Source organism: Panulirus ornatus, chromosome 8 (assembly GCF_036320965.1).
Source record: "Panulirus ornatus isolate Po-2019 chromosome 8, ASM3632096v1, whole genome shotgun sequence".
Lineage (NCBI taxonomy): Eukaryota > Metazoa > Arthropoda > Malacostraca > Decapoda > Palinuridae > Panulirus > Panulirus ornatus.
Window position 1 is genome coordinate 42,767,515 of NC_092231.1, and position 24,279 is coordinate 42,791,793.

General features: G+C 40.1%; 1 protein-coding gene across 9 annotated transcripts in view; it reads right to left on the reverse strand.

Moving 5' to 3' along the window:
- Nucleotides 1–24,279, reverse strand: part of LOC139749912 (uncharacterized) — a 342,664-nt gene that overhangs the window by 39,566 nt on the left and 278,819 nt on the right. For 8 of the 9 annotated variants that reach the window (XM_071664324.1, XM_071664321.1, XM_071664319.1 and 5 more), the window contains 3 exons: nt 17,275–17,428; nt 8,872–8,979; nt 8,570–8,722 (listed from right to left, as the gene is read on the reverse strand). In XM_071664324.1, the coding sequence (XP_071520425.1) occupies nt 8,570–8,722; nt 8,872–8,979; nt 17,275–17,428 (415 nt within the window). Of the gene's footprint in view, nt 1–7,303; nt 7,408–8,569; nt 8,723–8,871; nt 8,980–17,274; nt 17,429–24,279 lie in introns of all 9 variants that reach the window. The other variant, XR_011713065.1, reaches the window with a different exon arrangement.

A 24,279-nucleotide genomic window follows, 5' to 3' on the forward strand; every position in this document is an offset into this window, starting at 1 on the left:
ACACATGCCTTACATCCTTGGTAAAAACTTTTCACTGCTTCTAGCAACTTACCTCCTACACCATAAATCAAAACCTTCCACAAAGCATCTCTATCCACCCTATCATATGCCTTCTCCAGATCCATAAATGCTACATACAAATCCATCTGTTTTTCTAAGTAATTTTCACATACATTCTTCAAAGCAAACACCTGATCCACACATCCTCTACCACTTCTGAAACCACACTGCTCTTCCCCAATCTGATGCTCTGTGCATGCCTTCACCCTCTCACTCAATACCCTCCTATATGGTTTCCCAGCAATACTCAACAAACTTATGGCTTTGTACAGTGGTACTATGCATGCATTCTGCCAATCCTCAGGCACTTCACCATGATCCAAACATACACTGAATATCCTCACCAACCAATCAATGTATTCTATATATGGAGGGAAAAAGATTTTGAGTGATCAGGGCCTGAACAAGCAGGACAGTGAAAGGTGTGCAAGGAATACAGTGAATTGAAACTATGTGGTATATTGGGGTTGACATGCTGTCAATGGATTGAACCAGGGCATGTGAAGTGTCTGGGGTAAACCATGGAAAGTTTTGTGGGGCCTGGATGTGGAAAGGGAGCTGTGGCTTTGGTGCATCATACATGAAAGTTAGAGACTAAGTGTGAACGAATGTGGCCTTTGTTGTCTTTTCCTAGTGCTACCTCACGCGTATGCGGGGGGAGGGGGTTGTCATTTCATGTGTGGCGGGCTGGCAACGGGAATGAATAAAGGCAGCAAGTATGAATTATGTACATGTGCATATATGTACATGTCTGTGTATGTACATATATTTATACGTTGAAATGTATAGGTATGTATATGTGCGTGTGTGGACATGTATGTATATACATGTGTATGTGGGTGGGTTAGGCCATTCTTTCCTCTGTTTCCTTGTGCTACCTCGCTAATGCGGGAGACAGTGACAAAGTATAAAGTATAATATTTACATATATTACACTACCCACGCATCTCCTGCGTGACGTAGAAGGCGACTAAGAGAAGCAGGAGTGGGGGGCTGGAAATCCTCCTCTCCTGTTCTATTACTTTCCAAAAGAAGGAACAGAGGAAGGAGCCAATTGAGGATTTTTGTCTAAGGATCAGTCTTCTGTTCTTGATGCTACCTTGCTAAGGCAGGAAACGGCAAACAGGTATGAAAGAAAGATATATATATATATATATATATATATATATATATATATATATATATATATATATATATATATATATATATATTTATTTATTCATTTTGCTTTGTCGCTGTCTCCCGCATTAGCGAGGTATATATATATATATATATATATATATATATATATATATATATATATATATATATATATATATATATATATTTTTTTTTTTTTCAAACTTCACCATTTCCCGCATTAGCGAGGTAGCGGTAAGAACAGAGGACTGGGCCTTTGAGGGAATATCCTCACCTGGCCCTCTTCTCTGTTCCTTCTTTTGGAAAATTAAAAAAAAAACGAGAGGGGAGGATTTCCAGCCCCCCCGCTCCCTCCCCTTTAGTCGCCTTCTACGACACGCAGGGAATACGTGGGAAGTATTCTTAATCCCCTATCCCCAGGGATATATATATATTTTTTTTTTTTTTTTATACTTTGTCGCTGTCTCCCGCGTTTGCGAGGTAGCGCAAGGAAACAGACGAAAGAAATGGCCCAACCCCCCCCATACACATGTACATACACACGTCCACACACGCAAATATACATACCTACACAGCTTTCCTTGGTTTACCCCGGACGCTTCACATGCCTTGATTCAATCCACTGACAGCACGTCAACCCCTGTATACCACATCGCTCCAATTCACTCTATTCCTTGCCCTCCTTTCACCCTCCTGCATGTTCAGGCCCCGATCACACAAAATCCTTTTCACTCCATCTTTCCACCTCCAATTTGGTCTCCCTCTTCTCCTCGTTCCCTCCACCTCCGACACATATATCCTCTTGGTCAATCTTTCCTCACTCATTCTCTCCATGTGACCAAACCATTTCAAAACACCCTCTTCTGCTCTCTCAACCACGCTCTTTTTATTTCCACACATCTCTCTTACCCTTACGTTACTTACTCGATCAAACCACCTCACACCACACATTGTCCTCAAACATCTCATTTCCAGCACATCCATCCTCCTGCGCACAACTCTATCCATAGCCCACGCCTCGCAACCATACAACATTGTTGGAACTACTATTCCTTCAAACATACCCATTTTTGCTTTCCGGGATAATGTTCTCGACTTCCACACATTTTTCAAGGCTCCCAAAATTTTCGCCCCCTCCCCCACCCTATGATCCACTTCCGCTTCCATGGTTCCATCCGCTGACAGATCCACTCCCAGATATCTAAAACACTTCACTTCCTCCAGTTTTTCTCCATTCAAACTCACCTCCCAATTGACTTGACCCTCAACCCTACTGTACCTAATAACCTTGCTCTTATTCACATTTACTCTTAACTTTCTTCTTCCACACACTTTACCAAACTCCGTCACCAGCTTCTGCAGTTTCTCACATGAATCCGCCACCAGCGCTGTATCATCAGCGAACAACAACTGACTCACTTCCCAAGCTCTCTCATCCCCAACAGACTTCATACTTGCCCCTCTTTCCAAGACTCTTGCATTTACCTCCCTAACAACCCCATCCATAAACAAATTAAACAACCATGGAGACATCACACACCCCTGCCGCAAACCTACATTCACTGAGAACCAATCACTTTCCTCTCTTCCTACACGTACACATGCCTTACATCCTCGATAAAAACTTTTCACTGCTTCTAACAACTTGCCTCCCACACCATATATTCTTAATACCTTCCACAGAACATCTCTATCAACTCTATCATATGCCTTCTCCAGATCCATAAATGCTACATACAAATCCATTTGCTTTTCTAAGTATTTCTCACATACATTCTTCAAAGCAAACACCTGATCCACACATCCTCTACCACTTCTGAAACCACACTGCTCTTCCCCAATCTGATGCTCTGTACATGCCTTCACCCTCTCAATCAATACCCTCCCATATAATTTACCAGGAATACTCAATAAACTTATACCTCTGTAATTTGAGCACTCACTCTTATCCCCTTTGCCTTTGTACAATGGCACTATGCACGCATTCCGCCAATCCTCAGGCACCTCACCATGAGTCATACATACATTAAATAACCTTACCAACCAGTCAACAATACAGTCACCCCCTTTTTTAATAAATTCCACTGCAATACCATCCAAACCTGCTGCCTTGCCGGCTTTCATCTTCCGCAAAGCTTTTACTACCTCTTCTCTGTTTACCAAATCATTTTCCCTAACCCTCTCACTTTGCACACCACCTCGACCCAAACACCCTATATCTGCCACTCTGTCATCAGACACATTCAACAAACCTTCAAAATACTCATTCCATCTCCTTCTCACATCACCTCTAAATATTTTTTTTTTTTTGCTTTGTCGCTGTCTCCCACGTTTGCGAGGTAGCGCAAAGAAATATATATATATATATATATATATATATATATTTTTTTTTTTTTTTTTTTTTTTTTTTTTTTTTTATACTTTGTCGCTGTCTCCCGCGTTTGCGAGGTAGCGCAAGGAAACAGACGAAAGAAATGGCCCAACCCCCCCCCCATACACATGTACATACACACGTCCACACACGCAAATATACATACCTACACAGCTTTCCATGGTTTACCCCAGACGCTTCACATGCCTTGCTTCAATCCACTGACAGCACGTCAACCCCTGTATACCACATGACTCCAATTCACTCTATTTCTTGCCCTCCTTTCACCCTCCTGCATGTTCAGGAGTCATACATACATACATACATATATCCTCTTGGTCAATCTCTCCTCACTCATTCTCTCCATGTGCCCAAACCATTTCAAAACACCCTCTTCTGCTCTCTCAACCACGCTCTTTTTATTTCCACACATCTCTCTTACCCTTACGTTACTTACTCGATCAAACCACCTCACACCACACATTGTCCTCAAACATCTCATTTCCAGCACATCCATCCTCCTGCGCACATCTCTATCCATAGCCCACGCCTCGCAACCATACAACATTGTTGGAACCACTATTCCCTCAAACATACCCATTTTTGCTTTCCGAGATAGTGTTCTCGACTTCCACACATTTTTCAAGGCTCCCAAAATTTTCGCCCCCTCCCCCACCCTATGATCCACTTCCGCTTCCATGGTTCCATCCGCTGACAGATCCACTCCCAGATATCTAAAACACTTCACTTCCTCCAGTTTTTCTCCATTCAAACTCACCTCCCAATTGACTTGACCCTCACCCCTACTGTACCTAATAACCTTGCTCTTATTCACATTTACTCTCAACTTTCTTCTTCCACACACTTTACCAAACTCAGTCACCAGCTTCTGCAGTTTCTCACATGAATCAGCCACCAGCGCTGTATCATCAGCGAACAACAACTGACTCACTTCCCAAGCTCTCTCATCCCCAACAGACTTCATACTTGCCCCTCTTTCCAGGACTCTTGCATTTACCTCCCTTACAACCCCATCCATAAACAAATTAAACAACCATGGAGACATCACACACCCCTGCCGCAAACCTACATTCACTGAGAACCAATCACTTTCCTCTCTTCCTACACGTACACATGCCTTACATCCTCGATAAAAACTTTTCACTGCTTCTAACAACTTGCCTCCCACACCATATATTCTTAATACCTTCCACAGAGCATCTCTATCAACTCTATCATATGCCTTCTCCAGATCCATAAATGCTACATACAAATCCATATACGAATAAAGTGTATATGAACGTGCACCTTCATATATATATATATATATATATATATATATATATATATATATATATATATATATATATATACATATATATATATTTATTTTATTTTATTCATTTATTTTGCTTTGTCGCTGTCTCCCGCGTTTGCGAGGTAGCGCAAGGAAACAGATGAAAAAAATGGCCCAACCCACCCCCATACACATGTACATACATACACGTCCACACACGCAAATATACATACCTAAACATCTCAATGTACACATATATATACACACACAGACACATACATATATACCCATACACACAATTCACACTGTCTGCGTTTATTCATTCCCATCGCCACCTCGCCACACATGGAATACCATCCCCCTCCCCCCTCATGTGTGCAAGGTAGCGCTAGGAAAAGACAACAAAGGCCACATTCGTTCACACTCAGTCTCTAGCTGTCATGCAATAATGCCCGAAACCACAGCTCCCTTTCCACATCCAGGCCCCACACAACTTTCCATGGTTTACCCCAGACGCTTCACATGCCCTGATTCAATCCACTGACAGCATGTCAACCCCGGTATACCACATCGATCCAATTCACTCTATTCCTTGCACGCCTTTCACCCTCCTGCATGTTCAGGCCCCGATCACTCAAAATCTTTTTCACTCCATCTTTCCACCTCCAATTTGGTCTCCCACTTCTCCTCGTTCCCTCCACCTCTGACACATATATCCTCTTGGTCAATCTTTCCTCACTCATTCTCTCCATGTGCCCAAACCATTTCAAAACACCCTTACAGGCTTCATGGTCATATCTATATATCAGAACATGTAATGTCCATGTGTAAATCAGCCCAAACAATTTCACCATTGTACGCCCGAAAGTTGAGCCTGATCTACCGAGATTGGCAGGTGGACAGCTTCCTACCTGACCATCAGTGGAACAAAACCTATCCCTTCTGAGGTGCAACACTACAGCTCTAAGATTACTGCCTACACACACTGTGGGCCTGTAGAGTGATACCAGTCACCCACAATATGGTTCCAAGGATGCTGCAAATCAGCTCACAGGAATCTCAATAATGTCAATATGGCTGAAAATGTAATGTTCACACATAAATCATTCTAAACAATTTTACCGTAGCACACACGAGAGTTGAACCCAGGCTACCGATAATATTTGGGAGACAGCGTACCACTGAAACACACCCCCCTCCACCCCTGCCTCAACAGAGAACCAGCCAACACGGAGGTATTTGCACAGTATGAGTTTCCAAGTATTTTCTCTTATATCTGAATGCTAATCTATCATTTCATAAAGAACATTTTTATTTCTATCATCTTTAAACACAACATGATGAACTCTACAGACCATGCCCCCCGTTTAAGGGTTAACCTTAAATGTTCATTTCCAAGATTATCATCATATTGATTCACACTTGCATGTACACCTTCCTACATAAAGTAATGCAACTAAAGGGGGTACAAGACCATAACAAATAGAAAGGAATTGAATGAAACATGGTGAAAATAAAATATGATTATTGTAGTAAATAACTAGCACTGAAACCTCACCAGAACACCACAGTCCTGCAAACAATTAGGCTTAAAATATGTACAGAAACAAAATGCATCCCTGCACAACTAACAGAATGAAAACACATGGAAAAACTGAGAATCATAATAGGAAACAAGTACAAGAGAAAAAAGCATAAGGACAAAAGTGTCCCCATGATAAGCAACATGAATTGTATGTAATATGTGCATCACTAAGCTTCAAACAAAGGCAACAGAATTTACCATCTGTACCCCTACATAACGAGAATTAATCCTAAGAAAATGAGGAAACAAGTGTAGAAGACAGAAGTTCAGTGATCTTCACAGACCAAGGAAATGATTGGATGATGTCTTTTGATGAAAGCAGAGCAGGAATGTGACTTTGGTCAAATGACACATGTTAGTTTCAAGCTTCAGGTTCATGATGCAGCAACAGAAGGCTATGTATAGTGAACCTGCCTTTAGTGGCAGATGGCAGGAAACTCACAACATATTACTGGGATTATGCCTAGTATTATGGCAAAAGGAAAAAAGACTCTCATTTCCTTTACTTACTAGCTGAAATCCTATTAAGAAGAAATGAGAAGAGCTGAATTAGCTAACTGCTAACTGCCTAATGTAAACAAAGACTGGCCAAAGAGACCACAGTCATCCGGAACAACCATTTCACAGATATATGAAGTAGTAAAAAAGTTCCATCCACATGGAACACAAAGTAATCATTAAAGGATACATGCTGTTAGATGTGAAGGATCCATAACAATTGTGAATAAAAAAACAACTAAAGGTGAACAGAACAAACAAGCATACATCTGACCATAATGTTTAAGATAGGAATTTGATACATTTAAAAAAACAACTAAAAGTGAAAAGTACAAGCAAGCATACATCTGACCATAATGTTCAAGATTGGCATGAAGCACATTCTATCAACTTTGAACTTGTCGAAGGCAGCAGGCCAACTACTCTCAGGGTTAGATGGCCCAGTGAGAACTGTGGCTGCAAGCAAAATGGGCATGTCTAAGCATATGGACCCAGCTGGTCATCAAAACAATATACACAGAGCAATGTGGATACAGACACATGACCTACTAGCCTAAGTGGGGTTATCCGTCAGTCAGCGGGTGACTAACCCCAAATGAGAATGGTGTTCTCTCATCTCTATGCTCATTGGATGATACTGTTACAAATAAGCATATTTTTTTCAGACTGTTAATAGATGGTGCTAAGAACTGCTGTGACACTGTGAAAGCTGTAACACATTAAGTTGTGATTTGTGTTAGACAGCTGAAACTCATTTCATTTGTGCCAATATTTCCTAAAACTGTTGGATAAAACAGGTCACTAATGGCATTATAACATGCTATGCATCCAATGCTGTGTAGTACCAAATATCTAAGGAACAAGAGTTCAACAACAATACCAATATACCAGTGATCCTTATACACAACTTAAGGTCTGTGTATCTATCTATCCCCATTAACTCTAATCCTAATCCTAAAGAGCAGATCAAAGCATGCAGAGTCCCTGAAATGACTCATTCACATCTTCAACCAGAGGGTCATTGTGAAATATGGACTTCCACTCTTTATTCACTACAGTGATTCATCAACGAAGACCAACATTTCCATTCACACTAACTCTAGGGAACAAAATGCTTCCATTGAATATCATCTCCAATCTTACGTATAATATCTTCCTCTAAAACATCCAAAGCATGTCTCTCTATCTATCTATCTTTAATCATTACTCCACACCAATTTAATGGGGTATAATAGATTCAAAAAGCCTATGCAACATCACACACACACACACACACACACACACACACACACACACACAACATATTCTTAGCCCATGCCCAATGTATCAAACTGGAACAAGGACTTCCACTCTTATAAATGTGTTCTTTACTTTTCGTTTGACACACTATGTTGACTCATCAAGTGAATATCTATTCACATGAAACCCATGCAAAAAAGCTTTCCACCACATGTACTATCAAGTACAGTGATTTTTCATAAATTTGCTTTGGCCATTCAAGTAAGGAAGTGAATGATCACTATTGAGCAAAAATGGTTTACTACACATTTTCAGTGGATGTGATGATATTACTAAAGAGATTAATCAAAATATAAATAATAGGCATTATATAACTCACAGGTCCATGCTGTTGACAGTAGAGTTGGGACAGATGGTGTCTGTCTTGACATGACATGGCTTGTGACATTTGAAGCCACAATCACGGCACACATAACCCTGCTTGCCAAATCGCCTTCCTAAAGTCTTCTGACACACTTCACATGGTGTTGAACTGTAGGCAAAGGGATTATTCTATCTTAATATATCATGTTTTTGTATTATTTCCAATCCTAAATGCAAGATCCAAACACTGTGTTAAAGGGTTTATTGCACAAATAAAACCTAATCTGTGAAAAGTAAAAACAGCATGATAAAAAGTACCTGGACATGTGCTTGGCAATGAAGGTGTGCTCTCCAAAAATATGTAGTTTTAGCCCTTTCTTTCTCCACTTGCTTTTCTGTTGTAGTGCCAGAGGAATCAGGTAATGCCTAAGAAGAAATATCATTCCTTTAAAGTTTCATATTAAAGGAAATATAGTGGAATAGTTTTTTCAATCAAGTCTGTCACTTCCCACACTAGCAAGAAAGCACCAGGAACACCTGGAGAAACACCCTCATTCACTCACATCCACTCTCTATAAAACACTAAAACCAGGGCTCCCCTACCCACATCCAGGCCCCACAGACATTTCTGTGCCCATCCATCAAACTGCTTTACACACCCTACTTCAGCCCATTGACAGCATGTCATCCCCTGTATACTATTTCACTTTAGTTCACTCTCCCCCTTGCACACCTCAGACCCTCCTGAATGTTCAGACCCCAAACCCTCAGAGCATTTTTCCATCCATCCTTACACCTCTTTCTTGGTTTCCCCTTTTCCTTATTCTCTCCACTTCTAACATGTATACCCTAATAGTAATCCTCTCTTCACTCATCTTCCATATGTACAAACCATTTCAGCAACCTCTTTTCAGAATTTTCATATGTACTCCTCATATTACCCAACATCTCCCTTACCCTATCATCTCTTATCTGATCACCCCCCCATCCCCACACTAAATACTTTCCTTAAAAATTGCATTTCCAACACACCCATCCTCTTTACATTTTTGCCTAAAGCTCACACCTCATTTACAGCACCAATGGGAGTACTATACCATCAAACATTCATAATTATCCCAGGACCTCTTTCTAAGAGAGAACCTTAATATTACCCAAGACTTCTTTCCAGAAGCAGTGAATGAGGACTCCTTTACAGTGAAATGATCTTTGATGAGACTGTACTCTCTATGATACAACCTTGCTGAAGGTTACTTTTCACTCGTGGTGTAACCTCATGCAAGCTTCCGGAATCCAGTAATATGTATATATATATGTCCACATCTCCAAAGAGATGGAGGGAACAAGGAGAAGTGGGAGACCAAATTGGAGGTGGAAAGGATGGAGTGAAAAAGATTTTGAGCGATTGGGTCCTGAACATACAGGAGGGTAAGAAGCATGCAAGGAATAGAGTAAATTGGAACGATGTGGTATACCAGGGTCGACGTGCTGTCAAGGACTGAACCAAGGAATGTGAAATGTCTGGGGTAATATGGAAAGGTCTATGGGGCCTGGAAGTGGATAGGGAGCTGTGGTTTCAGTGCATTACACATGCAGCTAGAGACTGAGTGTGAACAGATGTGGACTTTTTTCGTGTTTTCCTGGTGCTTCCTCACTGAAGCAGGGGTAGCAATGCTGTTTCCTGTGGGATGGGGTAGCACCAGGAATGGACGAAGGCAAGCAAGTATGAATATGTAAGTATGTATATATGTATGTCTGTGTATGTGTATGTATATGTTTGTATATGTGTATATGTTGATACGTACATGTACATGTATGTATATGCATGTGTATGGGTGTTTATGTGGGTGTGTGTATATATATATATATATATATATATATATATATATATATATATATTTTTTTTTTTTTTCATACTATTCGCCATTTCCCGCATTAGCGAGGTAGTGTTAAGAACAGAGGACTGGGCCTTTGAGGGAATATCCTCATATGGCCCCCTTCTCTGTTCCTTCTTTTGGAAAATTTAAAAAAAAAAAATGAGAGGGGAGGATTTCCAGCCCCCCGCTCCCTTTCCTTTTAGTCGCCTTCTACAACATGCAGGGAATACGTGGGAGGTATTCTTTCTCCCCTATATATATTTATCTATTTATTCACTTTGCCCCGTCGCCCCGCGCCAGCGAGGCAGCGCAAGGAAACAGACGAAAGAATATATATATATATATATATATATATATATATATATATATATTTTTTTTTCTATTTTGCTTTGTCGCTGCCCCCCGCGCTCGCGAGGCAGCACAAGGAAACAGACGAAAGAAACGGCCCAACCCATCCCCATACACATGCACATACACACGTCCACACACGCAAACACACACACCCACACAGCCCTCCATGGCCCATATATCTTTCTTTCTTTTTCTTTCATACTATTTGCCATTTCCCGCATCAGCGAGGTAGCATTAAGAACAGAGGACTGAGCCTCTGAGGAAACATCCTCACCTGGCCCCCTTCTCTGTTCCTTCCTTTGGAAAAAAAAAAAGAGAGGGGAGGATTTCCAGTCCCCCGCTCCCTTCCCTTTTAGTCGCCTTCTACGAAATGCAGGGAATACGTGGGAAGCATTCTTTCTCCCCTATCCCCAGGGATAATATATATATATATATATATATATATATATATATATATATATATATATATATATATATATATATATATACATATATATATATATTTGAGTAATCGGGGCCTGAACATGCAGGAGGGTGAAAGGCGTGCAAGGGATGGAGTGAATTGGAACAATCTGGTATACCAGGGTCGACGTGCTGTCAATGGATTGAACCAGGGCATGTGAAGCGTCTGGGATGAACCATGGAAAGTTCTGTGGGGCCTGGGTGTGGAGGGGGAGCTGTGGTTTTGGTGCATTATTACATGACAGCTAGAGACTGAGTGTGAACGAATGTGGCCTTTGTTGTCTTTTCCTAGCACTACCTCGCGCACATAAGGGGGGAGGGGGTTGTTATTTCATGTGTGGCGGGGTGGTGATGGGAATGAATAAAGGCACAGTATGAATTATGCACATGTGTATATATGTATATGTCTGTGTGTGTATGCATATGTATACATTGAGATGTATAGGTATGTATATTTGCTTGTGTGGATGTGTATGTATATACATGTGTATGTGGGTGGGTTGGGCCATTCTTTCGTCTGTTTCCTTGCACTACCTCGCTAACGCAGGAGACAGCGACAAAGCAAAATAAATAAAATAAATAAATATATGGATTTGTATGTAGCATTTATGGATCTGGAGAAGGCATATGATAGAGCTGATAGAGATGCTCTGTGGAAGGTATTAAGAATATTTGGTGTAGGAGGCAAGTTGTTAGAAGCAGTGAAAAGTTTTTATCGAGGATGTAAGGCATGTGTACGTGTAGGAAGAGAGGAAAGTGATTGGTTCTCAGTGAATGTAGGTTTGCAGCAGGGGTGTGTGATGTCTCCATGGTTGTTTAATTTGTTTATGGATGGGGTTGTTAGGGAGGTGAATGCAAGAGTTTTGGAAAGAGGGGCAAGTATGAAGTCTATTGTGGATGAGAGAGCTTGGGAAGTGAGTCAGTTGTTGTTCGCTGATGATACAGCGCTAGTGGCTGATTCATGTGAGAAACTGCAGAAGCTGGTGACTGAGTTTGGAAAAGTGTGTGGAAGAAGAAAGTTAAGAGTAAATGTGAATAAGAGCAAGGTTATTAGGTACAGTAGGGTTGAGGGTCAAGTCAATTGGGAGGTAAGTTTGAATGGAGAAAAACTGGAGGAAGTAAAGTGTTTTATATATCTGGGAGTGGATCTGGCAGCGGATGGAACCATGGAAGCGGAAGTGGATCATAGGGTGGGGGAGGGGGCAAAAATCCTGGGAGCCTTGAAGAATGTGTGGAAGTCAAGAACATTATCTCGGAAAGCAAAAATGGGTACGTCTAAAGGAATAGTGGTTCCAAGAATGTTGTATGGTTGCGAGGCGTGGGCTATGTATAGAGTTGTGCGTAGGAGGGTGGATGTGCTGGAAATGAGATGTTTAAGGACAATGTGTGGTGTGAGGTGGTTTGATCGAGTAAGTAACGTAAGGGTAAGAGAGATGTGTGGAAATAAAAAGAGCGTGGTTGAGAGAGCAGAAGAGGGTGTTTTGTAATGGTTTGGGCACATGGAGAATGAGTGAGGAAAGATTGGCCAAGAGGATATATGTGTCGGAGGTGGAGGGAACGAGGAGAAGTGGGAGACCAAATTGGAGGTGGAAAGATGGGGTGAAAAAGATTTTGTGTGATCGGGACCTGAACATGCAGGAGGGTGAAAGGAGGGCAAGGAATAGAGTGAATTGGATCGATGTGGTATACCGGGGTTGACGTGCTGTCAGTGGATTGAATCAGGGCATGTGAAGCGTCTAGGGTAAACCATGGAAAGCTGTGTAGGTATGTATATTTGCATGTGTGGATGTGTATGTATATACATGTGTATGAGGGTAGGTTGGGCCATTTCTTTTGTCTGTTTCCTTGCGCTACCTCGCAAACGCGGGAGACAGCGACAAAGCAAAAAAAAAAAAGAATAAATAAATAAATAAATATATATCTATCTCTCATACTATTCGCCATTTCCTGTGTTAGCGAGGTAGCATTAAGAACAGAGGACTGGGCCTTTGAAGGAATATCCTCACTTGGCCCCCTTCTCGATTCCCTCTTTTGGACGATTGAAAAAAAAATGAGAGGGGAGAATTTCCAGCCCCCACTCCCTCCCCTTTTAGTCGCCTTCTACGACACGCAGGGAATGTGTGGGAAGTATTCTTTCTCCCCTATCCCCAGGGATATATATATACTTTGTCACTGTCTCCCGCATTAGTGAGGTAGCGCAAGGAAACAGACGAAAGAATGGCCCAACCCACCCACATACACATGTATATACATACACGTCCACACACACAAATATACATACCTATACATCTCAACGTATACATATATATACACACACAGACATATACATATATACACACGTACATCATTCATACTGTCTGCCTTTATTCATTCCCATCACCACCCCTCCACACATGAAATAACAACTCCCTCCCCCTGCATGTGTGCGAGGTAGCACTAGGAAAAGACAACGAAGCCCACATTCATTCACACTCAGGTAGTAGATGTAGTGTGTTTGGGTTGGGGAGGTGTGTGAAGTGAGACAGTCATGGAAAGTGGTTTGGTGAAGAAAGAAAAGGTGGTGAAAGCCTTGTGTAAAATGAAGTGTGGCAAAGGCAGCTGGAGTGAGTGGAACTGCAGTAGAGTTTCTCAAGAAAGGGGGTGACTGTTCTCAATTGGTTAGCAAGGATTTTCAGTATATGTATGGATGATGGTGAGGTGCCCAAAGATTGGCAGAATGTTTATATAGTGCCACTGTATAAAGGCAAGGGGGACAAGGGTAAATGTTCAAACAACAGAAGTATAAGTTTATCGAATGTACCTGATAAGTTGTAAGGAGTGTGGTGATTGAGAGGGGGAAGGCATGTAGGGAGCATCATTTTGAGGAGAAACACTGTGGTTTCAGGAATGGCAGAGGACATGAGGATCAAATGCTTGCTTTGAAAGATGTGCGTGAGAAATACTTAAAGAAAGAAAAGGATATGTATATGGAATTTATGGATTTGAAGAAAGCATATGTTGTTTATACTGATGCAATGCTGTTGGTCTTACAGATATATGGTGTGGAAGGAAAGCTACTAGAAACAGTGAGAAATTTTTATCAAGAGTACAAGATATGTGTATGAAAAGTTGAGAGAGGAAGGTGAGTAGTTCCAAGAGAAGATTGGTCTTTGGCAAGGATGTGTGATGGGAACATGGCTGTTTAATTTGTTTTGGGATAGAGAGTTGAAGAAGGTAAATGCAAGTGTCTTGAAGAGAAGGGCAATCATCTATTCTGTAGTGGGTGAGAGAGCCTGTAGTTATTTGCTGATGACCCTACACTGGTGGCAAATTTGGGAGAGAAACTGTGGAAATTGGTAACTTAAGTTTGTGAGAGTGTAAAAAGAAGACATTCAAATAAATGTGAATAAAATCAAGATTATGAGGCTTTGTCAGGCTGAGGGACAGGTTAGCTGAGGGTATAAGTTTAAGTGGAGAAAATTGGAAGAAGTGAAGTGTTTTAGATACCTGGAATTGGACAATGATAATGAATGGAAACAAGGAAGCAGATGAAAGTCACAGGGTGGGTGAGGAGGTTGAAGGTTCTTGGAGCTATAGCCCTCATACAATATATACATGCACTTTGCCTATCCTACAATGCCTCACCATGATCCATACATGCAATGAAAATCCTAACTAACCTACGAAAAACACAGTCACCCATTTCTTTAGAAATTCATTTTAAGCAAGGCTTTCACCAACTTTTCTCTCTTCACTAAACCACTTTCCACGACTCTCTCATTTCATATACCTCCCATACACTAACAAACTACATCTTACACTTATCATCAAACATATTCAACCATCCTTCAAAATATATATCAATAAAAGACAGAGGTTTTGTAATGAGGAGGGAAAGTTACAGATGAAAGTTACAGAAGCTACATTAGCATAATATATTCAAAAGCATGTTTCACATCTTCTTACAGGCATATCTAGTCCAGAAGTTGGAATGGTTGCTTTAAGCAGCACATGTAGTTTTTCTTTACACTCGATCAGCTTACTAACTTACGTAGTGAATAAGCAGGCTTTCAACTTGTGCCTTTAACTCTCTTGTTTTGAGCAAGATATTAATGATTTTTTATTCGTAAGCTGTCAAGTAATTGTTATGTAACTACTTAATATCTTTCTTTTATCATACTTAACTGCCATCTCCCGCATTAATGAGGTAGCGCAAGGAAACAGACGAGGAATGGCCCAACCCACCCACATACACATGTATATAAACGCCCACACACACACACATATACAGACATATACATTTCAACGTATACATACATATACATAAACATATACAGACATATATATATGTACACATGTACATATTCATACTTGCTGCCCTCATCCATTCCCATTGCCACCCCGCCACACACAAAATAACATCCCCCCCAAGCGAGGCAGCACCAGAAACAGACAAAAAAGGCCACATTCATTCACACTCAGTCTCTAGCTGCCATGTGTAATGTACCAAAACCACAGCTCCCTTTCCACATCCAAGCCCCACAGACCCCAGAGGCTTCACTATTATGCATTATATTCAATTTTGTGCTGATATAGGCCATTTGTTACAGAATTAGCTGCTAAACAGTGCTTTCTGTTCATGTTCATGATTTTCAAAATGTCATTTTTCCTATAGTGATCATGAGTTGCATGAGGAAGAGAACTGCAACTGATGCAGTTACTGAGGCCATATTTGGAACTTAGAGAATAGAACTGAGTAGACAATGATGATTATGATGCCTCAGAACTATAGTAGGGTGATAAGGAGGTGGAAACACCTGACCCACCTCTGTCAACCAGTTCAGTGAAACCAGCTCCTGTGCACAAATGGCATAAGACTGAGAATGGCCAAGACCAAAGTCTCCCAGATCTAGATTGCATTTGACTGACGTAAAAAATCTAATATTTAGCTTAGGGTATCAGATTTTGGATATCAGGCATATTTTTCATCAAATTCAGATGTATATAATTCATAATGCACATAATACAGTACCTGTACTGTCACTGTCATACTTCACATTGAAATAGTAGTTACAAAGTAAAGCCCATGGGAAAATAATGTCTCATTTTTAACCAGACATCTTTAATTTTTCCATGAACATTCTTCATTTCTTATTTATTCATTTTTTATTTTGCTTCGTCGCTGTCTCCCACGTTTGCGAGGTAGCGCAAGGAAACAGATGAAAGAAATGGCCCAACCCACCCCCATACACAAATGTATACACACACACGTCCACATGTCAACCCTGGTATACCACATCAATCCAATTCACTCTATTCCTTGCCCTCCTTTCACCCTCCTGCATGTTCAGGCCCCGATCACACAAAATCATTTCGGCTGGTTACTGACTAACTTGGGTCTGTTTGTGTATCATTTGTGGGAAAAGGATTTTTACACATGTTTTCTGCATTTTTTATATAAATAACTTTCTTCTATTTGATTTGGATTTTAAGGGATTTAGGGCCAGATCTAGAAAATATAGCTTCTGAAATTGAGACAAAGGTAGGAAAGGTCAAATCAATAGTTTCATTGTCTTTGTGGACAGTTGACACTTTTTGGGAACTAGCCTGAAATTCAATTAGGCACCAAAAGCATTAAAGCAATCACTATACTACCTTTAGTAGCCTCTGTATTAGCGTAGCTTTCATCGATAAACATTGAAATAAACAGAATAAGAATAAACTGGGTGCAATTACATGAGATTCATCAAATATAATGAGCTAGAACCAAGATGTCAAGAAAGAATATAATTACAAAGAGAAAATTGTACACAAATATTGAATATCAGTCATGATATGAAGAAAACACAGAGAAGCTATTCTTTAATTATAGGAAGTATGACTGGTGAGGATGGAAAAGAAAGTGATGGTATGGGAAAAAATTAGAGCAAATATGCAAAGTATTTCTATAATATGGAAACAATGACCTATTTTACCAACTTAATAGAAAAAAGACTCTTCCCTAGTAACTACCCAAACAACTTACACAGAATCCAATTTACTCAACACTCACTTAAAGACACCATTCTCACTGGTCTCAACAATGAGCGTGGAGGCCTCATTAACATATGTCCGAGTGGAAGAACTGCTGATGGCAGAAGCATCGCTTAAAGAAGATCTTGTAGACCCTCCATCTCCACCTACATTAGCTGGCACTGATAGCAGCCCTGATAAATAACAAAATGTTTAAGACAGTAAAATTTGGATACCCATATATCTGACCAGAACAGTAACAAACACAATTAGACGAGCAAACATTTGGATGTTTCAGGCAGATTCTAATCCAACATTCTTTTTCTTAACCCAGACAAAAAATTACAAAATCCTCTGAACAAGGACATCAACATTTTCCAATAAAATATATCAATATATCTACAAATGACATACCTGGCAAGTAAAATAAAATCATATGTAGAGATTTTCAATGGCTGCAGACAGAGTAAATATTCAACACCTGAAACTGTTCACTGCAATTCAGTATATAATAATTATTAGATCCCTGAAGACTTGGTCCAAAAAGCTATCCATGGTTCTTTGATTATCCCAGGGTTCTTTGATTATTTCTCTCATCTAAAATTTTAGATTCTTTAACTATCTCTCTCATCTAAAGCTAATCCTAACACTCAAACAATATTTCACTGATAAGGATGATCTTTGACTACAACACAATATATTTCATCTCACAATCAGTACATGAACAATTCATATGTCATTTAATCTACCACAATACATATATCATTTCCAATCAAATCATATCAGCTTCTATTTAAGAGAAAATAAATTAATGCTTCCATACCCTATGTTATGACTCTTCATCTACAAAAAATATCCTAATGGTGAGATATTTACCTGGCTTTCCTGTCTAATTCTGAGTGATAGGGTTATAACACTAAAGAAATATAAAAATCACTTCAAGACTTAAAACTAATGAAAAAATTCCAATCCTGGAGATGCAAAGCAATCTGATATAAGAAACTAGTGAAAGAAAACTTGACATTCCAGCTGATCCAATGCAATCTGATGTGAAAAGGAAGTAAGATTTTTAATTTTTGCAGAATTTCAAAGACATCACAGGACACAAAAGAACAAAGCTTTTACTGGTAAAGATAATGTCTACAGAAATGACTCTCTGCATAATGAGTTATCCTCCTACTAGAAAGATTTTCTTTTCCTTCTTCAAACTAACTTCATGCATACCATGATTACCTGCAAATATCACTTCTGCTCTTTAAAACTTTCAGTGCTATGCACTTCCTAACACAGTACAGCATTAATCAATATAAAAATTATTAGGCATGTGAAGTATAGGAAGTTATGCACTACTACAGCATGGTGTGATACCAATATTCATCTTGGCATTGCAGATTACAATGGATAAATTCACATGCCCTACGTGCAAAGCTAGCAAGACTTAGAGTCTGAACTTTTCCTTTCCAAACAAGATGCAACTAATGCTCACCTGGGTTAAGAGAAGTAGGTATGTTACAGTCGTTTGCCAACTGAATGGTTCCCATTCAAAGGACCTTATATCTATGACTAAATCTCCAACTGTTTTGTCACAAAGCTCTGTTTTGTGTTTATAATCATGTTTACTAGACAAATGCTTCATTTTCTTGAAAATTCTAATCTCTACATCCAAAATAAGAATTCAAGGAAAAGTTCTTCTGCAGCATCATCTGCTTCATGATTTTATTTAGAGATGGGAGCAATTATAGTCATTCTCCAAGCATTTAATGCTCAGCTTCTCACTAAATATCATTAACAATATTAAACCACAAGTGTCTTGAAAATATCAATTTTCAGTATATACCTTCGGTTGACTGGATTTTTATACCTCATTATACGGCAATACAGATGTAACTGATAACTCAAAGTAGCATGTTAGAATAACAAGCTACAGTGTAATTTTGTCATAGTCTGAATACTGATTTGTTCACACAAATCATATCAGCAAGCTGGTGGGGAAGAGTCCTTGAGCCTGATGAGATGCAATCCTAATCAAATCTAGTGAAACTATGAAATGCATTTCAACTACACAGAATAAGCTTAGTTTTAGCAATGTGGGATGAATTAAAACAAAGCTGCACCGTGAATGAAAACCTGAAAATACTTTCCTGTTCAAACTAAAGTCTGAGTTATCCTATTCAGGATCATTCCCACAATAGTTATGAGTGCCCAGTATAGACAAAGTATACATCACCTGCCAACCTGATTTTTCTATGTCTGAAGGATCTACATGCTTCTTTTGCTGACTAATGACATGTATAAATTATAGATGTCACCCCTAGCTCTGAAATGCATGCAGAAATCTTAACAAGACTCAGTTACCCAAACACAACTGTACGGTAAAGACAATGAATGCTCCCTCCACCCAGGTCGCTGCCTTACTACACAGCATAAACAAATAAGATCATGGTTCATGTGATGAAGACAGATAACCATCATATTTAAATATGTCATGGGACCATTTACACACAGGAATTATAAGTAATTAATAATTACATGGTCTTAAATCAGCAAAACTAATCTAAACTCAACAAAAAGTTGGAGACTGGCTGGCTAATGGTGATTTTCTCCCTAAGTAATGGAAGAAAACTAATGTGTTGCAGGAGTTACTCAAACTGAGCAGGGTCATCAGGGGTTACTAGCAACACTTGATATTGTGTCTGAGTAAGTGGGAGAGAGTAGTTATGTACACGTCTGACTGGGTTGGTGGTGAATGAATGGTGGAAAAAAGCTGGGTGGAAGGTTCCTTTCTTGCAGCTCTGAAGAATGTCAAGAATTATTGCTTGCTTGAGCCTGGAGATTCCCTGCTATGCTGGAATGTGGGTTGAAGGCTTCTTTGGGCACAGGTTTGAAATAATAATTGCTTTGCTGTCGTTTCCCATGATTCATACAGCTCCCTGAAGCACTTCAATATGTCATGGACACCTTGTCAAGAGCTGAAGTTGCAGTCAAAACTAGGGTCCTCATCCAAGACGTAAGTCAAGCCTTCTTCAAAGCGTTGCAGGACATAGCCTAACTTGTTCAAACTCCAGCTCTTGACTGGTGTTGGGGAGCTTTCTTCCTCCTGGCTTTTCTCTAATGCTCATTGTTGCTCTAGTTGCATAATCTTTTCACTTCTTAAATCCTCTCCATGTGGCTCCAGTAAATCTTCCATGACACTACCATCAACAATATTACTGAAGGCAGCATTCTTTGATGGTGACACAATCTCTGTTTTAATTTCACGCACACTTGAAAAAACAGAAAATTCATGCACACGCGTCATACTCTTTACCACACTCCATTCTTGATAGCTGCTTTGACCTACTCCCAGCTCACCTTGGTGTTTTCAACAGCATTCCCAGTACTGTCATTGCACTAGAATACCCTAATGGTTGCCTTATTGTTTGTTTCAGATAGTAAGCTTTGAAAACTGTATTCATGCTATAATTCATGGGATGAATCATGAACATACTTTTAATGTTGTCATACTAGCCATGCAATGTGAGATGATGTGCAGAAGCATTAACAACCAGTAGCAACACCTCATGTGTAGGGAAGTTTCACAAGCAATAATTCTTGATGAAAGTTGACAGGTAGTTGATGATGTAGTTCTGGAAGAGTGCCTCTGAAACCTTGGCTCTGGAGCCAGCCTGCCATACAACAAGGAACAGTTTCAATAAGTACCATTTGCATGCTCTTAGGTTCTCACTGTGATTACACTAGAAATGGCTTCAACTTAACGTTATCTTCAGTGTTGCCATCCAGAGTCAAGGTTAGCCTGTTTTTAGCTGTCTCGAACCACAGGGCTGTCCTCTGTAAAAGTACAGGATAGTGATCTATTTCAAAGCAATCCTCTTTTGTCTTTAGTATCCTTTAGCTCTTCTAGGAACTTTGATGTTGAAATGGTGCCTGCAATACCTGCCTCACCTGTTCTTCTCAAGTTATGCTGATCAACACACCATCTGGCAGTTGAACCAGCCACAACTTGCTGTGAATGTCTGCACTGGCACTAGAACTACTTTCTTCATCTCCCTCTCATTGCCGGAAATCAATCCTTACCTACTCTAGGAAAACCATCAGAGATAAAATGTGATAAGGAGTTTGTTCATCGATCCAGAAAAATCATAGACATCACATGCTCTCCATGATGGTTTTCTTTACTCCTCATCAGTATGACTGCATCAGCAGAAGTACATTTTCTCCCCTTTTTTCCTATTGTAACTTATTTGTACTGTCAGGGAGGGAGTTTTACACTCTTGGGGTCCAATTTCTTTAAACATTCTCAACTATCATACATCCTCTTGAATGTATGTATACATTCTGCAATAACCACGTCCTCAATCAATCTGTTCCATTCATCCACCACTCTTAAAGAGCATTTCTTTACATCCTCATTTACGAGTTTCTTAATTTCATGTTATGTCCTCTAGTTGCTCTATCCCAGCATCTCTCAATGAACTGTCCACTGTCCACTTTACAAATTCTTTTAAAAGCATAAAGGTTGTAATTAGGTTGCAGCTCAGTCTTCTCTCTTCCACAGTGGGTAAACTTAAAGCCTCCAGCCTTTCCCTGTATTATCAGTTTTCTTAAAGCTGTCTGCAAACCCTGAAGGAGCTGCCGAGTATGCGGACGAATTTGTGAAACTCGTAGCTGACAACCACCTCAGTCCTGAGCAGGTATATAATGCAGACAAAACTGCATTATTCTGGCGATGCACACCTAGGAAAACACTAACAACAGAAGACTAAGAAGACCCCACAGGGGCGTATCTAGGGGAAATAGTGTCTATGGCAAGGACTGAAATTGCGTTCCTGTCCAAACATATGACACCAATATTTTTCATTTTCATTACCTCCACCAAGGACATTATGTTTTTACCTGCATCTGTTTGTCTGTCTGTGAGCAACTTTCAACAAAAGTTAAGAACAAACTTTGATGAAATTTTCAGGGAAAGTCAGAAATGACACAAGGACCCATTGATTACATTTTGGGAGCAATCCGAATCATTGTCTGGATCCAGGACACCATTATGGAAATATCAAATTTTGTGAACAACTGTCGATATAATAATGATATCAATGTGATTACAAATGCCAAACATATGTTTTCATGGTCAAGAAATCTAAATCTTTAAGATACGAATCATTGTCTATATCTAGAACACCATTACGCCACTGGCATCCCCTTCAAGTGTCACCCAGGGCACCTGCCCTTCCTGGCATGCCCTAGATACGCCACTGGATTCAAACAATCTAAGGACAGACTTACCATCTTTGGGAGCTCAGACATTTAATATTTGCTTCATTTAAATTTCTAGCAATCTATGATATACTTTAGACACATGGGAGATGTATAATTCGTGGGTTACAGGTGTGTTGATAATTATTATCATGTGACCATGGTAGGTTAGGCAAAATGGTTAATCTGGCAAGGCTTTGGAACCAAGAGTGCCGAAAAATTGGTGGTGTACCTGTATGTGTGTAGGAGAGATTGTCAATAGGCATAATCTGATTTAAAAGTATTAATTGATAGGTGTGTAAAAGAGAGACTTTTGGATGTAATGTGCTGAAGGGGGTAGCTGGTGGGATGTCTGATCTTGTGGAGGCATGGGTGAAGATTTGCAAAGGTTTTCAAGAAAGAGGGGACAATGTTGGGGAAAATAGAGTGGTGAGAGTAAGTGAGCTTGGAAAGGAGACTTGTGTGAAGAGATACCAAGAGAGATTTAGTGTAGAATGGCAAAAGGAAAGCAAATGAAATAAGGGGAGTGGGTGAGGAATGGGAGATATTTACGTATGTGCAAGAGATGCATGTGGTATGTGAGAGGTGGGAGGTAGGCAGATTAAAAAGGGTAGTGAGTGGTAGGATGAAGAAGTAAAGTTACTAGTGAAAGAGAAAAAAAGAGGTGATTGGGTGGTACTTATAAGGAATGAGTGCAAATGATTGGGAGATGTATATGAAAAAGCAGCAGTTCAAGAGGAGTGCAGGGGTTGAAAAAGACGGCAAATGAGAGTTGGGGAGAGAAAGTATCATTAAACTTAGGGAGAATAAAATGATGTTTTGGAAGGAGGTAAATAATGTGCGAAAGACGAGAACAAATGGGGACATTGGTGAAAGGGGCAAAAGGGGAAGTGATAGTAGGTAGTGATGGAGTGAGGAGTAGATGGAATGAGTATTTTGAAGGACTGTTGAATGTGTTTTATGATAGAGTGGAAGATGTAGGGTGTTTTGGTTGGGGTGGTATGTGAAGCAAGAGAGTCATCAAAAGTGGTTTGGTAAAGATAGAAGAGGTGATGAAAGCCTTGTGGAAGATGAAATCCAGCGAGGTGGCAAGAGTGGATGGTACTGTAGATGAAACTATTAAGAAAGGGGGTGACTGTGTTGTTCACTGGTTGTTAAGGATATTTAGTGTATATATGGATTGTGGTGAAGTGCCTGACGACTGGCAGAATGCATGTATAGTGTCATTATATAAAGGCAAATGGGATAGAGGTGAGTGTTCAAACTACAGAAGACATAAGTTTGCTGAATATACCTGAAAATCTGATTGAAGGGTACTGACTGAGGGAGTGAAGGCATGTACAGAGATTCAGACTGGGGAGGAGCAGTGTGGTTTCAGAGGTGGTATAGGATGTGTGGATTAGGTGTTTGCTTTGAAGAATGAGCATGAGAAATACTTAGAAAAAAGTGATGGATCTGTATGAGGCATTTATGGATCTGGTGAAGGCATATGACAGGGTTGATAGAGATGCTTTGTAGAAGGTCTCAAGAATATATGGTGTGGATGGCAAGCTGCAAGAAGGAGTGAGAACTTTTTATCAAGGGTGTAAGGCATGTGTAGGGATAGGAAGAGAGGAAAGTGACTGGTTCCCAGTGAAGGTTGGTCTGCAACAAGGGTGTGTGATGTCAACATGGTTGTTTAATTTGTTTATGGATGGGGAGGTGAGAGAGGTAGATGTAAGAGTTTTGGAGAGAGGGGTGAGTTTGCAGTCTGTTGAGGATGAGATGACCTGGGAAGTGAGTCAGATGTTGT